Source organism: Odontesthes bonariensis, chromosome 7, assembly GCF_027942865.1.
Source record: "Odontesthes bonariensis isolate fOdoBon6 chromosome 7, fOdoBon6.hap1, whole genome shotgun sequence".
Taxonomy (NCBI): Eukaryota; Metazoa; Chordata; class Actinopteri; order Atheriniformes; family Atherinopsidae; genus Odontesthes; species Odontesthes bonariensis.
Genome location: NC_134512.1, coordinates 5,191,577 through 5,205,769, shown reverse-complemented (window position 1 = coordinate 5,205,769; position 14,193 = coordinate 5,191,577). Strand labels below are relative to the sequence as shown.

The 14,193-nt window shown below is 39.2% G+C and overlaps 1 protein-coding gene across 2 annotated transcripts in view; it reads left to right on the top strand.

The window, feature by feature from the left end:
- Positions 1 to 14,193, top strand: part of ptprz1a (protein tyrosine phosphatase receptor type Z1a) — a 144,390-nt gene that overhangs the window by 48,129 nt on the left and 82,068 nt on the right. For both annotated transcript variants that reach the window (XM_075469295.1, XM_075469293.1), the window contains exons 4-8: positions 1,650 to 1,801; positions 5,335 to 5,430; positions 7,488 to 7,554; positions 7,640 to 7,797; positions 13,246 to 13,396. In XM_075469295.1, coding sequence (XP_075325410.1) covers positions 1,650 to 1,801; positions 5,335 to 5,430; positions 7,488 to 7,554; positions 7,640 to 7,797; positions 13,246 to 13,396 — 624 coding nt within the window. The remainder of the gene's footprint in view (positions 1 to 1,649; positions 1,802 to 5,334; positions 5,431 to 7,487; positions 7,555 to 7,639; positions 7,798 to 13,245; positions 13,397 to 14,193) is intronic.

Here is a 14,193-nt window from a genome sequence, read left to right as displayed (position 1 = left end):
TTATTGCAAGTTAACATTTAAACTACATACTCATTATTGTAGAGGAGTTTGATGGTTAACTACTTGGTGACTGGGGTGACCCTGCCAGCCCTTTCTACTGACCCCATAGCCTGATCCTGGCCCACAGCAAAGATACAACTTGGCTCACTGCAGGACCCAAGTCAGAATAGAGATGACCCTGGGCATACTGAAGGCCCATTTCCAGTGCCTTCGTGGGCTCTGGGTCACCCAAGAAAGGGCCTGGGATATCATTGTTACATGCGCAGTCCTCCACAATATTGCAATGATAAAAGGGAAAACTGGGTTGCTTCACCCTACCCTGATAACAACCCTGTCCATCCTATGGATGCAACAGATGGGAGAGCTGTCAGAAATGCAATATGTAATAAAGTTTTATTTATTTCCTGTTGTCACTCATTTCCTGTAAGTGAATATGCAATATGGAATTTTGATATTTTGTGTTGAAAGAAGTTCAACATTCAGAAAACCCCTGGCAGACAGCTTACAAAAACTGTCCCACTAAAATATCCATTTAAGAAATAGACACTTGTAGCCAAAGACATTTTCTTTCACTGTGGAAAATAAAAAAAGATTCATATACTAATACTGAAGAATCTTACAGTGGGAAGCTGCGCTGTGGATGCAGTTGGCTCATTTTGGCAATTTTCGGCATTGCTCTGTGAAAAAAAGGTAGAAAGCTTTACTATGGTACATTACTACTGTATCACTTAGATCATTTTTGTTTTAAAATACAAACCCTGGTGGTAGTGAAAATTAACTTTTACATTTATACAACAACAATGGAAAAAATAAGAAAAATCTTGAGTACTCGAGTACTTACCGTTGCATAGGTGTCTGTTATGAGAGGCTCCAAAAGACAAATTACACCATAATTAACTGCAATATTATGAAGATTACAGTCAATTTCTATAAACAAAAGGGCTCTGCACATTTTGAATATAGTTTTTACAACCGTGGGAAGGTTTTTAAATATCACAATCTTTCAAATGCATGTAAATGAAAGAATGAAATTTATCAGATTATACTCATCTATAATTTACGATAGATTATGAAGCAAGTTTGATGGATGGTTGTCACTGAGCCAACACTGGACAATGCACATACATCGATCATATGAATTACTTATGTAAGAAATTCTGTCCTGGGGTGTGCCTGTATCAGAGGAGCTTTCTCCAGGAATGCCTTCACCCATGGGTCTGCCAGTGAGGGCCACTGAGGGCCATCTCTTATGCAGCTTCCTCATCTCTGCATTTGTATGAACTAATTGTTATCACCCGTTCTGAAACAAAAAGAGTTCATCAACTAAGAGGTCAGGTTTAAATCTAGAGTTTGTTAACCCTGCTGTCTAGAACACTGCCTGGAGAGGATCTCCCTATTTATTCATTCTTTGTTGTTCTTTTAAAGATTTTGCTTGAATATCACATCGTGTTCAAGCTCTAATCTTTTGATCATGTGTACCTTAATAATCTAACATTTCAGTGAGAGTTGGTAAATAAGAAAATTTTAAGATAAAACTTTAAATGACAGTTTCTCATTGAATGTAGCTTTGTATTTGCAACATAAATTGTAGAGTTTAGCTTCACATGTGCTATATGTGCTAATAATGTCTGTGTTCTTTCTGTTGTCAGTGGCAGTCAATGTGGATGGAGAGTTCTATGTCAGTGGAGGGAGTCTCAGGTCAAAGTTCAAGGTGGGGCGTATCATATTCCACTGGGGGCGCTGCAATGCTTCTTCAGTGGGCTCAGAACATAGTCTGGATGGAGTTAGATATCCTTTAGAGGTGAGCCTACTTATGTTATTGGTGTTAGGCTCAGGAATGTGTCATATAAATGTTACATACACAAGGTCCAAACAGTATGTTGTGTAAAAGTGTAAAAGGGAAAACATGGCATAACTATCTACCTCCTTGATTTATATAATCATCTTTCATCTTATAATTATATGACATGACTTGTCAGATCTACTGGAGCCATTCTCCTAATTTGTGGAGTCACTGCCCCAAGTGCTCCATTAATCACTGGTACCACTAGTACCATTCCTGCGTCTTTTCAACTTTCAACAAGCGAAAATTACAGCAGGACGTCTTTGTCTGATAAATATGCTCTGTACCTGCACTTGTGCAATTGCTTGTGTGTGTTTCTGAGCGGTTGTTTTGATTCAATTTAATTCGGTTTTATTTATATAGCGCCAAATCACAACAAATGTCATCTCAAGGCAATCCAATTCAAGCCAATTCATTGTAATCATAATCTAATCACATCCAATTCATTAAATAAAAAATTTGTCCATTTCATATATACAGAGCCAATTCAAAAATAATTTCCAAGCTAAGGAAAACTACAGATTGCACTGAAACTTCTCTTCAGTCCAATCCCCCGCCCTGAGTGTGCATGAGGCGACTGTGGAGAGAAACGACTCCCTTTTAACAGGAAGAAACCTCTGGCAGAACCAGAACCAGGAAGGGTGGCCGTCCGCCTCGACCAGCTGGGGTTTGAGTAAACAGAAAATAGGGGACAACAAACACCGTAACACCATGGAAACACAGGGAAACACAGTTAATGGCAACAATAATGCCAAATTACAGATTTTTTTTGATCAATTTAAAACACAGATTTTTTTAATGGCTTCACTCACCACTCGCGGTTCAGACTTGTGTTCTTCTAATGCTTGAACAGCCTCAACATGTAGCCTCAATCTCCACGCAAAGGCAGTGCTGTACTTGGCCTTGTTAATAAAATTGGCGTCCTTGAAGTATAGCAAACAAATTCCTACTGGCTAGTGTTATAAATTGGCTTTATTCTTAGACTTTATGTATTCTCTAGATAATCTATTTTCCTAGTTTGTACGGTACACTCTGCTCATACAACGCAAATGTATGTCCAACACTTTAAGATGACGTAGCGGGATAAAATAACTGGGTCAGATAAAGCGTCTCTTAGGACAGATAGGTCTGGTACAGTAGATGCACGCCTGAAACAACACTCACACACACACATCGCTTATCACATCCAAAGAACATGACAAAGACGGTGGATGGCCTGCTCACAGCATGAGTAAATATTCAATGATGCGTCGTCAAATGTAGGTACAACCTCTGAGATAAGGGTGAACATAAATATGAAATGTTTCCAGATCTCGGGACTTGGTCGGACGGATTTCATGCGAGAACTCTGTCTCTCCAAGTCCAGCGCTGATACTTGACCTGTGACCTCCAATAAATACTTTGTTTAACTTCAGACTGCTCCCACTGGTTCTTGGGCTTCCAATATAAAGAATTGGCTCTAACACTAGGAAAAAGAAAAAAAACATCCACAAGGTTGCTGGGTCTCTGGGGAATCTGTAAAGGGTCAATTTGCCCACCATAACCAAAAAGACATTGTGTCTGGAAGACATGTCATAAGCAAAAACAAGGTTCCATGTCCTAAAAAGTACTATCGGATAACTCATTCCTTGCAGCGCAATAACTTCTACTTTTAAAATGCTTACAGTGGATAAGGTGCACCCTCCAGCTCTGTTGACTGCACTGTCTGGAGAAATTTACCATAAAAGGAAATCTTAAACTATAATGTGTGAATGTAAAGCTCTTCGAAAAAAAATTCAAGATTACAGAACAGCTCCTTCTACTTGCTCATACAACAATATGCGTATAGCTCTTTTTGTTTTTTTAACTGTTGGATGACGTTTAAGGTGATAAAACATCATTTTAATTCTGCAATTAAGCCAGAAAACACTGAAAAAATTGGTTTTCAATTTTTGTCCCCCAAAATGCTCATGTCAACTCAGACAGGAAGGTGTTTGATTAACCACATATCCCTTGATTTTCAATCTCAGATATTAAATGGCCATCGGTCACTGACACAGACTATAAAGTGACCAAATAAAGTAATTTTGTTTGGTCACTTTTTGGAGAATGGAGGACTTCAGAGTCACCACTTTAACTGGACAATCCGAATCATTAACTGTTTTTTTGGTCTAAAGGAAGCATTATTGCTTTCCTTCAACACATGTGTGCAGCTACGTTTAGTTTATGATTAGCCGACTTCATCCCAACGATGACATTAATTCACTAAGACAAAAACAAGTCAACACATCATCCTGATTCTGAACTACACTGATTAAGCATCCATTGAATTATTACTTGGTATTGTCTGCTTTCTTTTACTCTATAAAGAAAACAGGTTTTATTAACATATTCACATCAATTAAGATACACACAATGAAGATGGCTCTAAATGGAATTACTGTGTGTTTGATTTCCTCCGACTGCCCGATCAGAGGATCATGTTTTGTCTACATCAGAACTTTTTAAAAGTATCAAATTTTGCTTCCACAAAGTCTGTTATGAAAAGGCTCTAAACTTGTCACATAACTTTCACAACCAACACTTTTGTGTCGAACTGCACAAAAACATGCGTTCACTGGTTTCACAACAGGAGCATCACTTTTCCTCAGATTTTTTTTTTATTGGTAAAATAAATGCAGAGTAAGATGATTTCAGCAAAACAATGTCATCATAGAGTGAATGTGGTTTTTTAAGACTCCGATTGCAGTGTATTTTAATGTAGTGTCAAACAAACTGTTTGGTACACTTTTTGTAGTGTACAACATGCAACAAGCTTTTTTCCCCCAATTGTTTCCTAATCTTATGTTAACACTATTGTTGAGATTTTCTCAGCAGCTATTATTAGATCAAGACAACATGAAAGATGTTTGTGTACCTGCAGAACTAATACAAACTGAGTAAAGTAGGCCGTAATCATTGAGTTAAATTCAAACAACTTTTCTTACAACATGATAAACTGAATGGGATACGCCAATTTTATTCTACACTTAAAAGCATAGTGTAAAAGAAACTGCTTTGTCAGTGAGTAGCCTCGTTGTAATGTTAGATAAAGAGATAAAACACTCATGAGCTTCATTGAGAAAGATACATCAGTGAGACAACAGGATTAACAAGGGCCGTGTCAGATGTTCACGTAAGTTCAAAGACTTACTGTGGAATAGTGAGCTACTGGAACAAAACATTCATAGACACAGAATACAAGGGCGTACGTTTGGTCTTAGCTTTAGTAGTGTGTGTGTGTGTGTGGGGGGGGGGGGGGGGGGGCACATCAGTAGGATCAACCTTTTAACCATTGGCAGCTATGTATAGTAAATCCTAAAAACTCTTTTGATTTAGATTATTCATTGTGGTGGCACAGATTGTAGTGAAATAAGTAGAATTTGAAAAACAATTGTTTACATTATTGCTTCATGATCACATTTGAGAACTGCACATATTGCTTCCAACAATTTTTTTACTTTCTTCTATAGATGCAGATTTACTGCTATGAACCACATCAGTTTGACTCTTTAGATGAAACCATCAAGGCCAGAGGCAGAATCACAGCACTTGCGGTGCTGTTTGAGGTATGTTCACACTATAAAGCATATGATTATGTACTCTTGCGACACTGAGATCACTTTCTAGTCTTGTTGTTTTTTGGTGACACTGCATTTTTGAGCATTATCTGTAAAACACAGCTGGAAATCTCAGAAGTTCCCTCTCTTTTTGAAGTAATACATTTTATTAACACATTCAGCAAAAATACTTGTTGTCACCACAGCAGCACACAAGGATTCCTGAAGACAATACATTCTATAACTCTATTATACCTTTTGATATCATTTGCACATATGTGGCTAGAAACACCATTTACTGGTGCCTTCTAATTTGTATCTTGTACAGACATTTAATGGCATTCACCTTACACAAGGTCTCCCTGACGCAGTATGTTATACAACATAGGTATGGGAGGTCAAATTTGGACTTAATCAAACTTAACTTGCACTTGAAGATGACCTTATTTGTGCTGCAGAAAACGTTTGTTGAAACAAAATAGTTTATTAGCTAAACTTGATTTACTAAACTGTTTAATTCACCAATACATTTCTCAACAACTAGAGCTGAACCTCTTAATGTGCTATAGTGTTAATTCATATAAGTACAGATACGTAAACTGACCCTAAAGGCATTATCATGTGGTCTTATTAAACATATAAACTTTAGACCCATCAATAAGTGGTTAAGTGGTTGTTATCATGTTATCATAATCTGATGCCAAACATCTAATTGATTAGTCTTCTATACTTCTTTAGGTGAATTGTGTAAGGCCATTTTGCAACCGAAATGAGTATCAGAAGTTTTTTATTTTGTTTTAAGCTAACCACCATTATACAGGAAGTGAATCAGCCATGTGAAAACTCACACACAAAAGGTTTTTAACATATAAATGATCAAATAGCCACAAAACCTTAAAAAGACACCTACTTCCCATGAATAAACTGTTGTGTTGATTGAGTGTACTGACCAGTCTCAAATTTCTTTCTTTCTCTTCTTAATATTCTATAGAAAGTGCACATTTTCATTATCATTTGTTTTTTTTCTTTATTTAAAGTTGTCACTTTTCTTCTTTTTTAAGAGTTGGTTCTGATGTCGCAAAATGTTAAAGACAATTCGTAGAACAAAAAGGTTCACACGATAATTTCAATTTCAAATGTAAATTTGATAATGGTGGCATCAGAATTTAGATTGAAAAAACAGACAGCAGAAATATAGTGAAGCTGGAACTGTGTTGTATCATGTTTAGAGTTGTAAGACTGGCTCAGAGTCAATACTGTGCTCCTGTCTATGCTTTCATTTTACTTGTCAGGGTTTGTATGGAGTTTCATGAATACTACAGTCAGGTTTCTGCAGTGAAGTAGCCTCAGGCTATATGTTCAAACTGGTGGAGGCCAAGTTGGAACAAAATTCAGAGAAATTGCTCATGTGAAGCTGCAGACTCTGTGTGTATATGTGTGTGTATGAGTATTATAAGCTGACGTTTGAGTGCAGAAAGAACCAGTTAATACAAAGGTGGTGATAGATCATGTTTTAAAGTGGCTGGTGTGAACAAATGTAAAATAACTTGAAAGTCATTAGTCTCATCATGCGTCATAGGTTCCCTTTATTTGCTTTTGTTATTTCTTTCCTCATTGTGAAATCAATAATGCAGCACCATAAACTGTGTGTCAGAAACCACACAAAGAGTTGTACTTGTGTTTAGCTGGTCCATCAGATGTTTTTTGCTGATTAACACCTACTCTGCTGTTTTGGATTTGACATTAAAGTCTGACACTGTGTCATACTGTGCTCTAAAAGCAGTATAATAAAATCAGTGCATTTATTCTATACTACAATCTAAATTATTACTTGGCCTCAGCTGTAACGCATGAATCATAAATTTGATTCAGTATGTAAAAACTACAATATGTTTCCAAGAAAACTGAGCAAATAATGAACATACCTGTTAATTCCGTAATGGGCTAAATTAACCCTCCTGTCATTTTCTTCTTCCTTAAAGTTTTTTTAGTATGCCTAAAGATAGCTATTTCTAAACCCCTAACTTGTCTTTATGCAGTAACTATGTTGATTTTCTTTTTCACAGACAACCTCTGAAGACAATATGAACTATGCTGCTATCATAAACGGCATCAACATCGTGAGCAGATATGGTACAACTGTTTCTTTTACTATGTCTGCTTTTGCTTTTGCTTTTCCTCTTTTGTCTTTGTTTAACTTTTTTCATTTGCTGTCCAGGAAAGAATGCAGAGGTATTACCCTTTACTCTGCAAGGTCTCCTACCAAACTCTACTGCGAAATACTTCATTTACAATGGCTCCCTGACTACACCACCCTGCAGTGAGACTGTCGAGTGGATCGTATTCAAGAACACAGTGGCTATATCTGATAATCAGGTGAGAAATTAAGTCTCTGTGCTTTTTGATTTGAATATATATTTTAAGAAAATCAATATAACCCACTGTACAATGTCTGGTTTGCTACAGAGGATATTTGCAGAGCCAGTTTTAAAAGATAAGCACATGATTCATAGCCTAGCAAGCCAGACCCCTACAGCAAAAAGCTGTACTGGGGTCTAGTGAAGCTGGATAGCAGTGTGGGCGGGATAAACGGTTGTCTGTTAAGTTGCCTCTGCACTCAACGCCACGCAATAGGATGGCGCAACAACCAATCAGAGCGATGAAGAAGGATTACGTAGTCAGCGCGACGGAAAGTACATGGTGGAGTGTAGTCTTCAACTTTTACTGTACCCGGTGGGCAAAACTCCGAAAACGTCCTTTTTTTCAAGAAAAACTTAAGTGCAGTCATCTGTTGGTCTCTCAAAGAAAAATGTATATTCAAATCTTCTAGAGTCGCTGCCAAAGCCAACTCGAAAGACTGTTCGCTGGTCACTAAGTAGCCCGGCCTCCGACCCTGCTCCTCACGATTTGATTGGCCTGATTAAGTTTCGATTTTCAGCCTCGCTAGGGGCGTCTAGATTTCTAGGCTACATGATTCAGGTATCATGACAAACAAATTTGAAAAAGATTAAAAAGGTTATTCTTGTCACGATCTGTGTTTTCTTGTCAGTCTTGCCATTTCCTCACCTTCCTCAGTCTCTCTTCTGCCTAGTCATCAGCTCCACTCCCTTCACCTGTGCCCACCTATCCTCACCTGTACCTTGTCACCAATCACTCTCCCCCCAGTATTCAGGCTCCCCGTTTGTACATAGAATTTGTCAGATCTTCACCGTCACTGATCTTGTCTACTCAAGTTGTTGTTCTTCGTGTCAAGTCAGGTCTGTTCCTATTGCGGTTTTTGATTTGTAGTTTGATCTGTTTTGTAGTTTGGTGTTCCGGCTCTGCTGCGTTTTTTTGTTACAGGTTTTTACAGTTCCCTTTAAGAGGAATCTCCGACCCGTTGACCCGGGCGGTATGCAACGTCGCTTGTTAGCACATCTCTCGTAGACTGAAACAGATGTTATCAGAGCACAACGAGCTCTCCTCCAGGCCAGGTGACAACACCTGAAGGAGGCTTGAGCAGATGGCACAGATGACTCCTGCTCCTGGATCTCAAACAGAGGAGGATGATATCCATAGACCACCAGAAATGGAAATAATCCTGTGGCGGTCGATGGCAAGGAGTTATGAGCATTTTCCACCCAGACCACATTCCTGGACAGAAGTCGGAGGCCAGTCTCCAGCTCTTTGTTCAACCTCTCTGTCGGGCCATTGGTCTGAGGGTGGAATCCAGACGATAAGCTGACAGATCCCCAACAGCCTACAAAATTCAGACCAGAACTTGTCCGTGAACTGGGGACCTCGGTCAGAAACAATGTCATGGGGAAGTCCATGGATCCGGAAGACATGATGTAGGAGCAGGTCAGCAGTCTCCTTGACAGACAGAAGCTTAGGCAGAGGGATGAAATTAACCATTTTAGAAAAAACGGTCAACAACAGTGAAGATAGTGGTGTTACCTTTAGATGGGGGAAGACCAGTAACATAGTCTATGGAGATGTGGGAACAGGGACAACGAGGAAGCTGGAGGCGGCCAGGGTCTGGGGGACAGACAAAGCGATGAAGAACCTTCAACCGGTCTGGCCAACCTTCACTCCCCAGGGGACAGGATCATTAGGTCAAGCTAGAAGCAAGTCCACCGGAGCGCCCTTGGAAGCCGACGAGTCCGGCCAGACTCTTACTGGAGTATGATCAGGAGCTGTAGGAGGCGAACCCCCTTGGGCCCCCTCCGGATCGGGAAGAGGCGAGTCCCCTTGGGTGACAAGGTACAGGTGAGGATAGGTGGGCACAGGTGAAAGGAGAGGAGCTGATGACTAGGCAGAAGAGAGACGGAGGAAGGTGAGGAAATGGCAAGACTGACAAGAAAACACAGATCATGACAAGATGCAGATTGTGACAATTCTGATGTACAAAGTTTATCTCTCCACTTCTTTTTATTTTTATTTTTTTTAACCCCTTGTCCTGTCCAGCATTATGGCAGCAGAATTGTAATCTGAATACAGTGAACTCGTTTTTCGCGGGGGTTACGTTCCAAAAAGAACCCGTGATTGGTGAAATCCGTGAAGTAGTAACCTTTATTTTTTTTACAATTATTATACAATGAAATACTCCATAATACATTGAAACCAAAGAACAAAACCTTTTTACAGGCCCAAGCATTTGTTTAACAAATAAAAGTACTGTATAAAGGTTTTTTTTTACAAATAACTACTGTATTGTAAAATGATCATTTTAATCATCAATACGAACTGAAGGCTTCAAATTGCGGAGATCAGCAATCCCCACCGTGACCCGAGTCATTGGATTAGAACGGGAGAAAATGAAAAATGATTATGAAAAAAAATACAAAGTACAGTAGGACAAATAGTGACTCACGTGTATTTCACTGACTGAGCTGCTGCATCCTGACTCCGCTCTGTAGCGTTTTTTCTTCTAAAGCCCGCGGTGCAGGTGTGTTTTTTCGAGAGAAGAACATAGATCGGTAGTTGTTGTTCTTTTTTCTTCTGGGCAAAAAGACTTTTATATACCGACATGCCACCATCGATTATGTTTGAGAACTGTAATGAACGTGTACGTGTACATATTAAACCGCAACGTTATTGACACACAGGTAGAGAAGAAGCGGAGAGACTGTTTAGCCAATCAGAATCCAGAACACAATGCACGATGCAAATCCGTGAAGCAAATGAGACCGTGAAAGGTGAACCGCGTTATAGCGAGGGTTCACTGTACCGTATATGCAACACATTTGCTATGCCAAGGGAAGCTTTATGAATGTAAAGCTCCCCTTGATGCCCATCAACTCCTTATTTTTGTTACAATACTTAACATGATGTGACAGTGTGATAGTGCCGAACCGGCCCGGGGGACAGAGAGAGAGGGAGAGCGAAGAAAGGAAAAAAAGGAACAGAAATATGAAGAGACAAACATAAAGAACAATGAAAAATCAGACAACCAGCTGCTACACCTGTAAAAACAAAACTGAAGACAATCCACGGCTTTTGTGGGGAATCCAGCCTCAGAGGCACCAGTAGCACCTGTAAGCAAAGAAGCAGAGAACAAACACACAAACAAACAAACAAAAAAGCACAAGCAGCAGCAATCTCATATAATACAACTGTGGATACCACAGGACAACACAACTATTATTAGCTAGCATGCTACTGGGCTAATGTGTGTGTGAGTGAGTGTGTGTGTGTGTGTGTGTGTGTGTGTGTGTGTGTGTGTGTGTGTGTGTGTGTGTGTGTGTGCGTGCGTGTGTGCATGAACATGCAATACACATAGATGGTCCCACATAATAACCATGCCTAAATATCAGTGTATAGGGCCACAATCCCCCCCCCCCAACAATCAGAAGCAATCAGGGCAAGCGCCCCGGGAGTCAAGACGTGCCCACAGGTGGGTGAGCAGCGGGGAGAAGCAATGCCCCCCCCCCCCAATCAGGAACAGCACAAGCAGGCCTGAGGACAGCAAGACCCAGACACCCCATAAATCATATAATAAAAAAAATAAAAAAACAACAACAACAAAAAAGATCATAATGGAAAAAAAATAAAAACATATCCACACACACTCGCACAGCACATGCATCCATCCCCCAACTCTGCTTGAGTGTTGCGCAGTGGGCACATCCGGGGGCCAGCAGCCCCCCAGCCACCACAGACTCCGAACCATCAGGACAACTCCTCCCCATCTCTTCACTTCAAGCAAGGTGCTGGCTAAAATATCTTACCCACAAACATTGTGAAATTTTTCTTTTTAATTTTTTGTGGCCACATTAAAAGAAATCACAGCGAAAGAATAAAACAAAACATCCCAAGGATTAAATACCTAAACAATGTGAAAAAAAGTTTTAACTCTCTCCAATTTGACTTTAACTCAATTTGAACTAAACCACTGGCTTGCTGTGAGGAGAAGTATGATCCGTTGACAGGCAAGGAAAACTATAAGCAACTAGGTTCAGAATTTCTGTTAAAGATGAAAAGACAAGTGAAAGCAGTGTCTGTACACAACCTTTCAGAAATGTTTTCAATGAGGTGAAAGGAGGAATTATCATACCACAGTTTGAAAAAATTCAGGGAGAGGCAAAAGGAGAGCAGGCTGTCAATAGACCTGTTGTGTGTTTGTGAGTGAGACTTCCCTTAGGCTGAGCATGAGTGACAGCCATACAAAGGCAGTCATTAGAACGAACAAATACTGACGTACAAAAGGTCTCAACGGTATTTAAACTGTGGGAACACATGGAAATACATATGGACACAGATGTGAAAACTCGGACACAAAAGGATTTGAACAATAAGGTTCTAGTATAATGCCTGCTGTGGTCCAGACATTTAGTTTTTTTACCCTCTTTGAATACATTGCTATGACAAAAGAGGAGCTCTCACACAGGCCTGCCCTGCGTAACTTTAAAGAAAATATGTATCTTTTAATTTTGGTAAACAGAAAACGATCACCATTCCAAATTGTTTTTTAAAAATTTTCATAGATCCTCTTCTTTTTCTTTTTTTTTAAAATCAGCCTGGACAAACAAATATATACACACATTTCAGGTTAATTTATCATCTCAGAGACTAATTTTAGATTTGCTTTACATTGACTTTCAATGTCTGATCAGCTGAAAAATGTGTACTGTAGCCTGAATAGGTTACAACTATTCTGAGCAAAACAAAAAGATTATTTTGTCAATAGAAGGAGTTAGCCATCACAGATAAGATGTTGGAGACAGATTGTTAGTCTGTTTTACTCTCATACCATGTATACTCGCCATTTCCGTGTTTCTGCAAAGCTCTGTGACTTGCCCCAGCTGGTTTGGATTCCAATCCAGTTCAAGCTGACAGATCTTGATCATTTGAAGTCACGATTTGAAGAACTTCCCTAACTGCCCATAACTTTGGCTCTGCTTTAGTATCAGTTCTTGATGATTAAGGGAATGATTGATTAGTAACCAGAGTACAGTGACTCATCAGTTACAGGTCCATAATTCAGCCCGAAATTGAGATTAAAGGATTGATTTCAGGATTATGTATAGCGCCTTCATTCTCAAAGTGATTTAAATTAAGTGTTTTTCTTGATTTGCAGGTTACTTCAGTTTGGTAGAAATATTAGTTTTTGACAGACACAATTCTATTTTTTTCTCAAATGAATTTTGGTATTTTTTTTTCTTTTTATATAAAAAAGAGCTAGGCTATGTCTTTTGTGCTGCTCATTAGCCTATTGATTTAAAACTGCTCTGAAATGAGCTTGTCAAAAAGCTGAAATAATTAAACAACTATTCAACAACTGTTCTTCTGGGTATATTTCTGGCATTGTTTTGTTATTGTGTTACTATGGTTCCTGTGTTGCAGCTGGAGATGTTCTGTGATGTGATGACAATGCAGCAGGCTGGATATGTTATGCTGATGGATTACCTGCAGAACAACTACAGGGAACAGCAGGGGCAGTTCATGGGTCAGGTGTTTTCCTCCTACACAGGCATCGAGGAGGTCCTAACTCCAGGTGTATACCCTAACTTTGCTTTTACGCCAGTCCACAACATCATAAAAATAAGTGAAAAGTTAAATTAATAAAACTGATTACATCATTGCAATTGCATCTGTCAAGTGGTAGAATATACTGGGCATATGGTCCAATCCCACAGAAGAGCAACTGTAGCACAAATTGTTGAAAACTTTAATTCTGGTTATGATAACACGATTTTAGATCACAAGTCATAACCCTAACTCTCTGGCACTGTGTCAGAGAGCTGCTAAAAGGAGTGGATGTGCATGTTGGAGCTGGAAGAAAACACTTTTTGCACAGTGCATTATCCTGATGAAAGAACCTAGTTCCATCCTAAATGCAGCTGACATTAGGGTTTCCAACCGTCCCTTGAAAAACAGAACCGCCCCATATTTAGAAAAAAAATTCGGGACTATTCCGTTTTTCAAGGGACGGTTGGAAACTCTTAACTGGCATCGACATTACAACAGATAATTCAGGAATGGTTTTAGGGACATGAGAAAGTCGAAGGTGTTAAACTGGCATCAAATATCCCCACATATCAATTCGACAGAGCACCTCTGGGATGTAAATGAAATGAACTGCCTGTTACGAGTCTTATAGACAAATCAAAACACCATGTTTCAAGCTGCATGCACCCTTTCCACATATATATATATCTATATATATTTTGTGATGGACCGAGCAGTGAAAGGACAGTAAGACACAAGTTGACAAAAAAAAAGGGTGTTTTATTTAACCCAAAAATAATCAAACTCAAAGTATACAAAGTAACAACAAGAAAATGGGCCCAT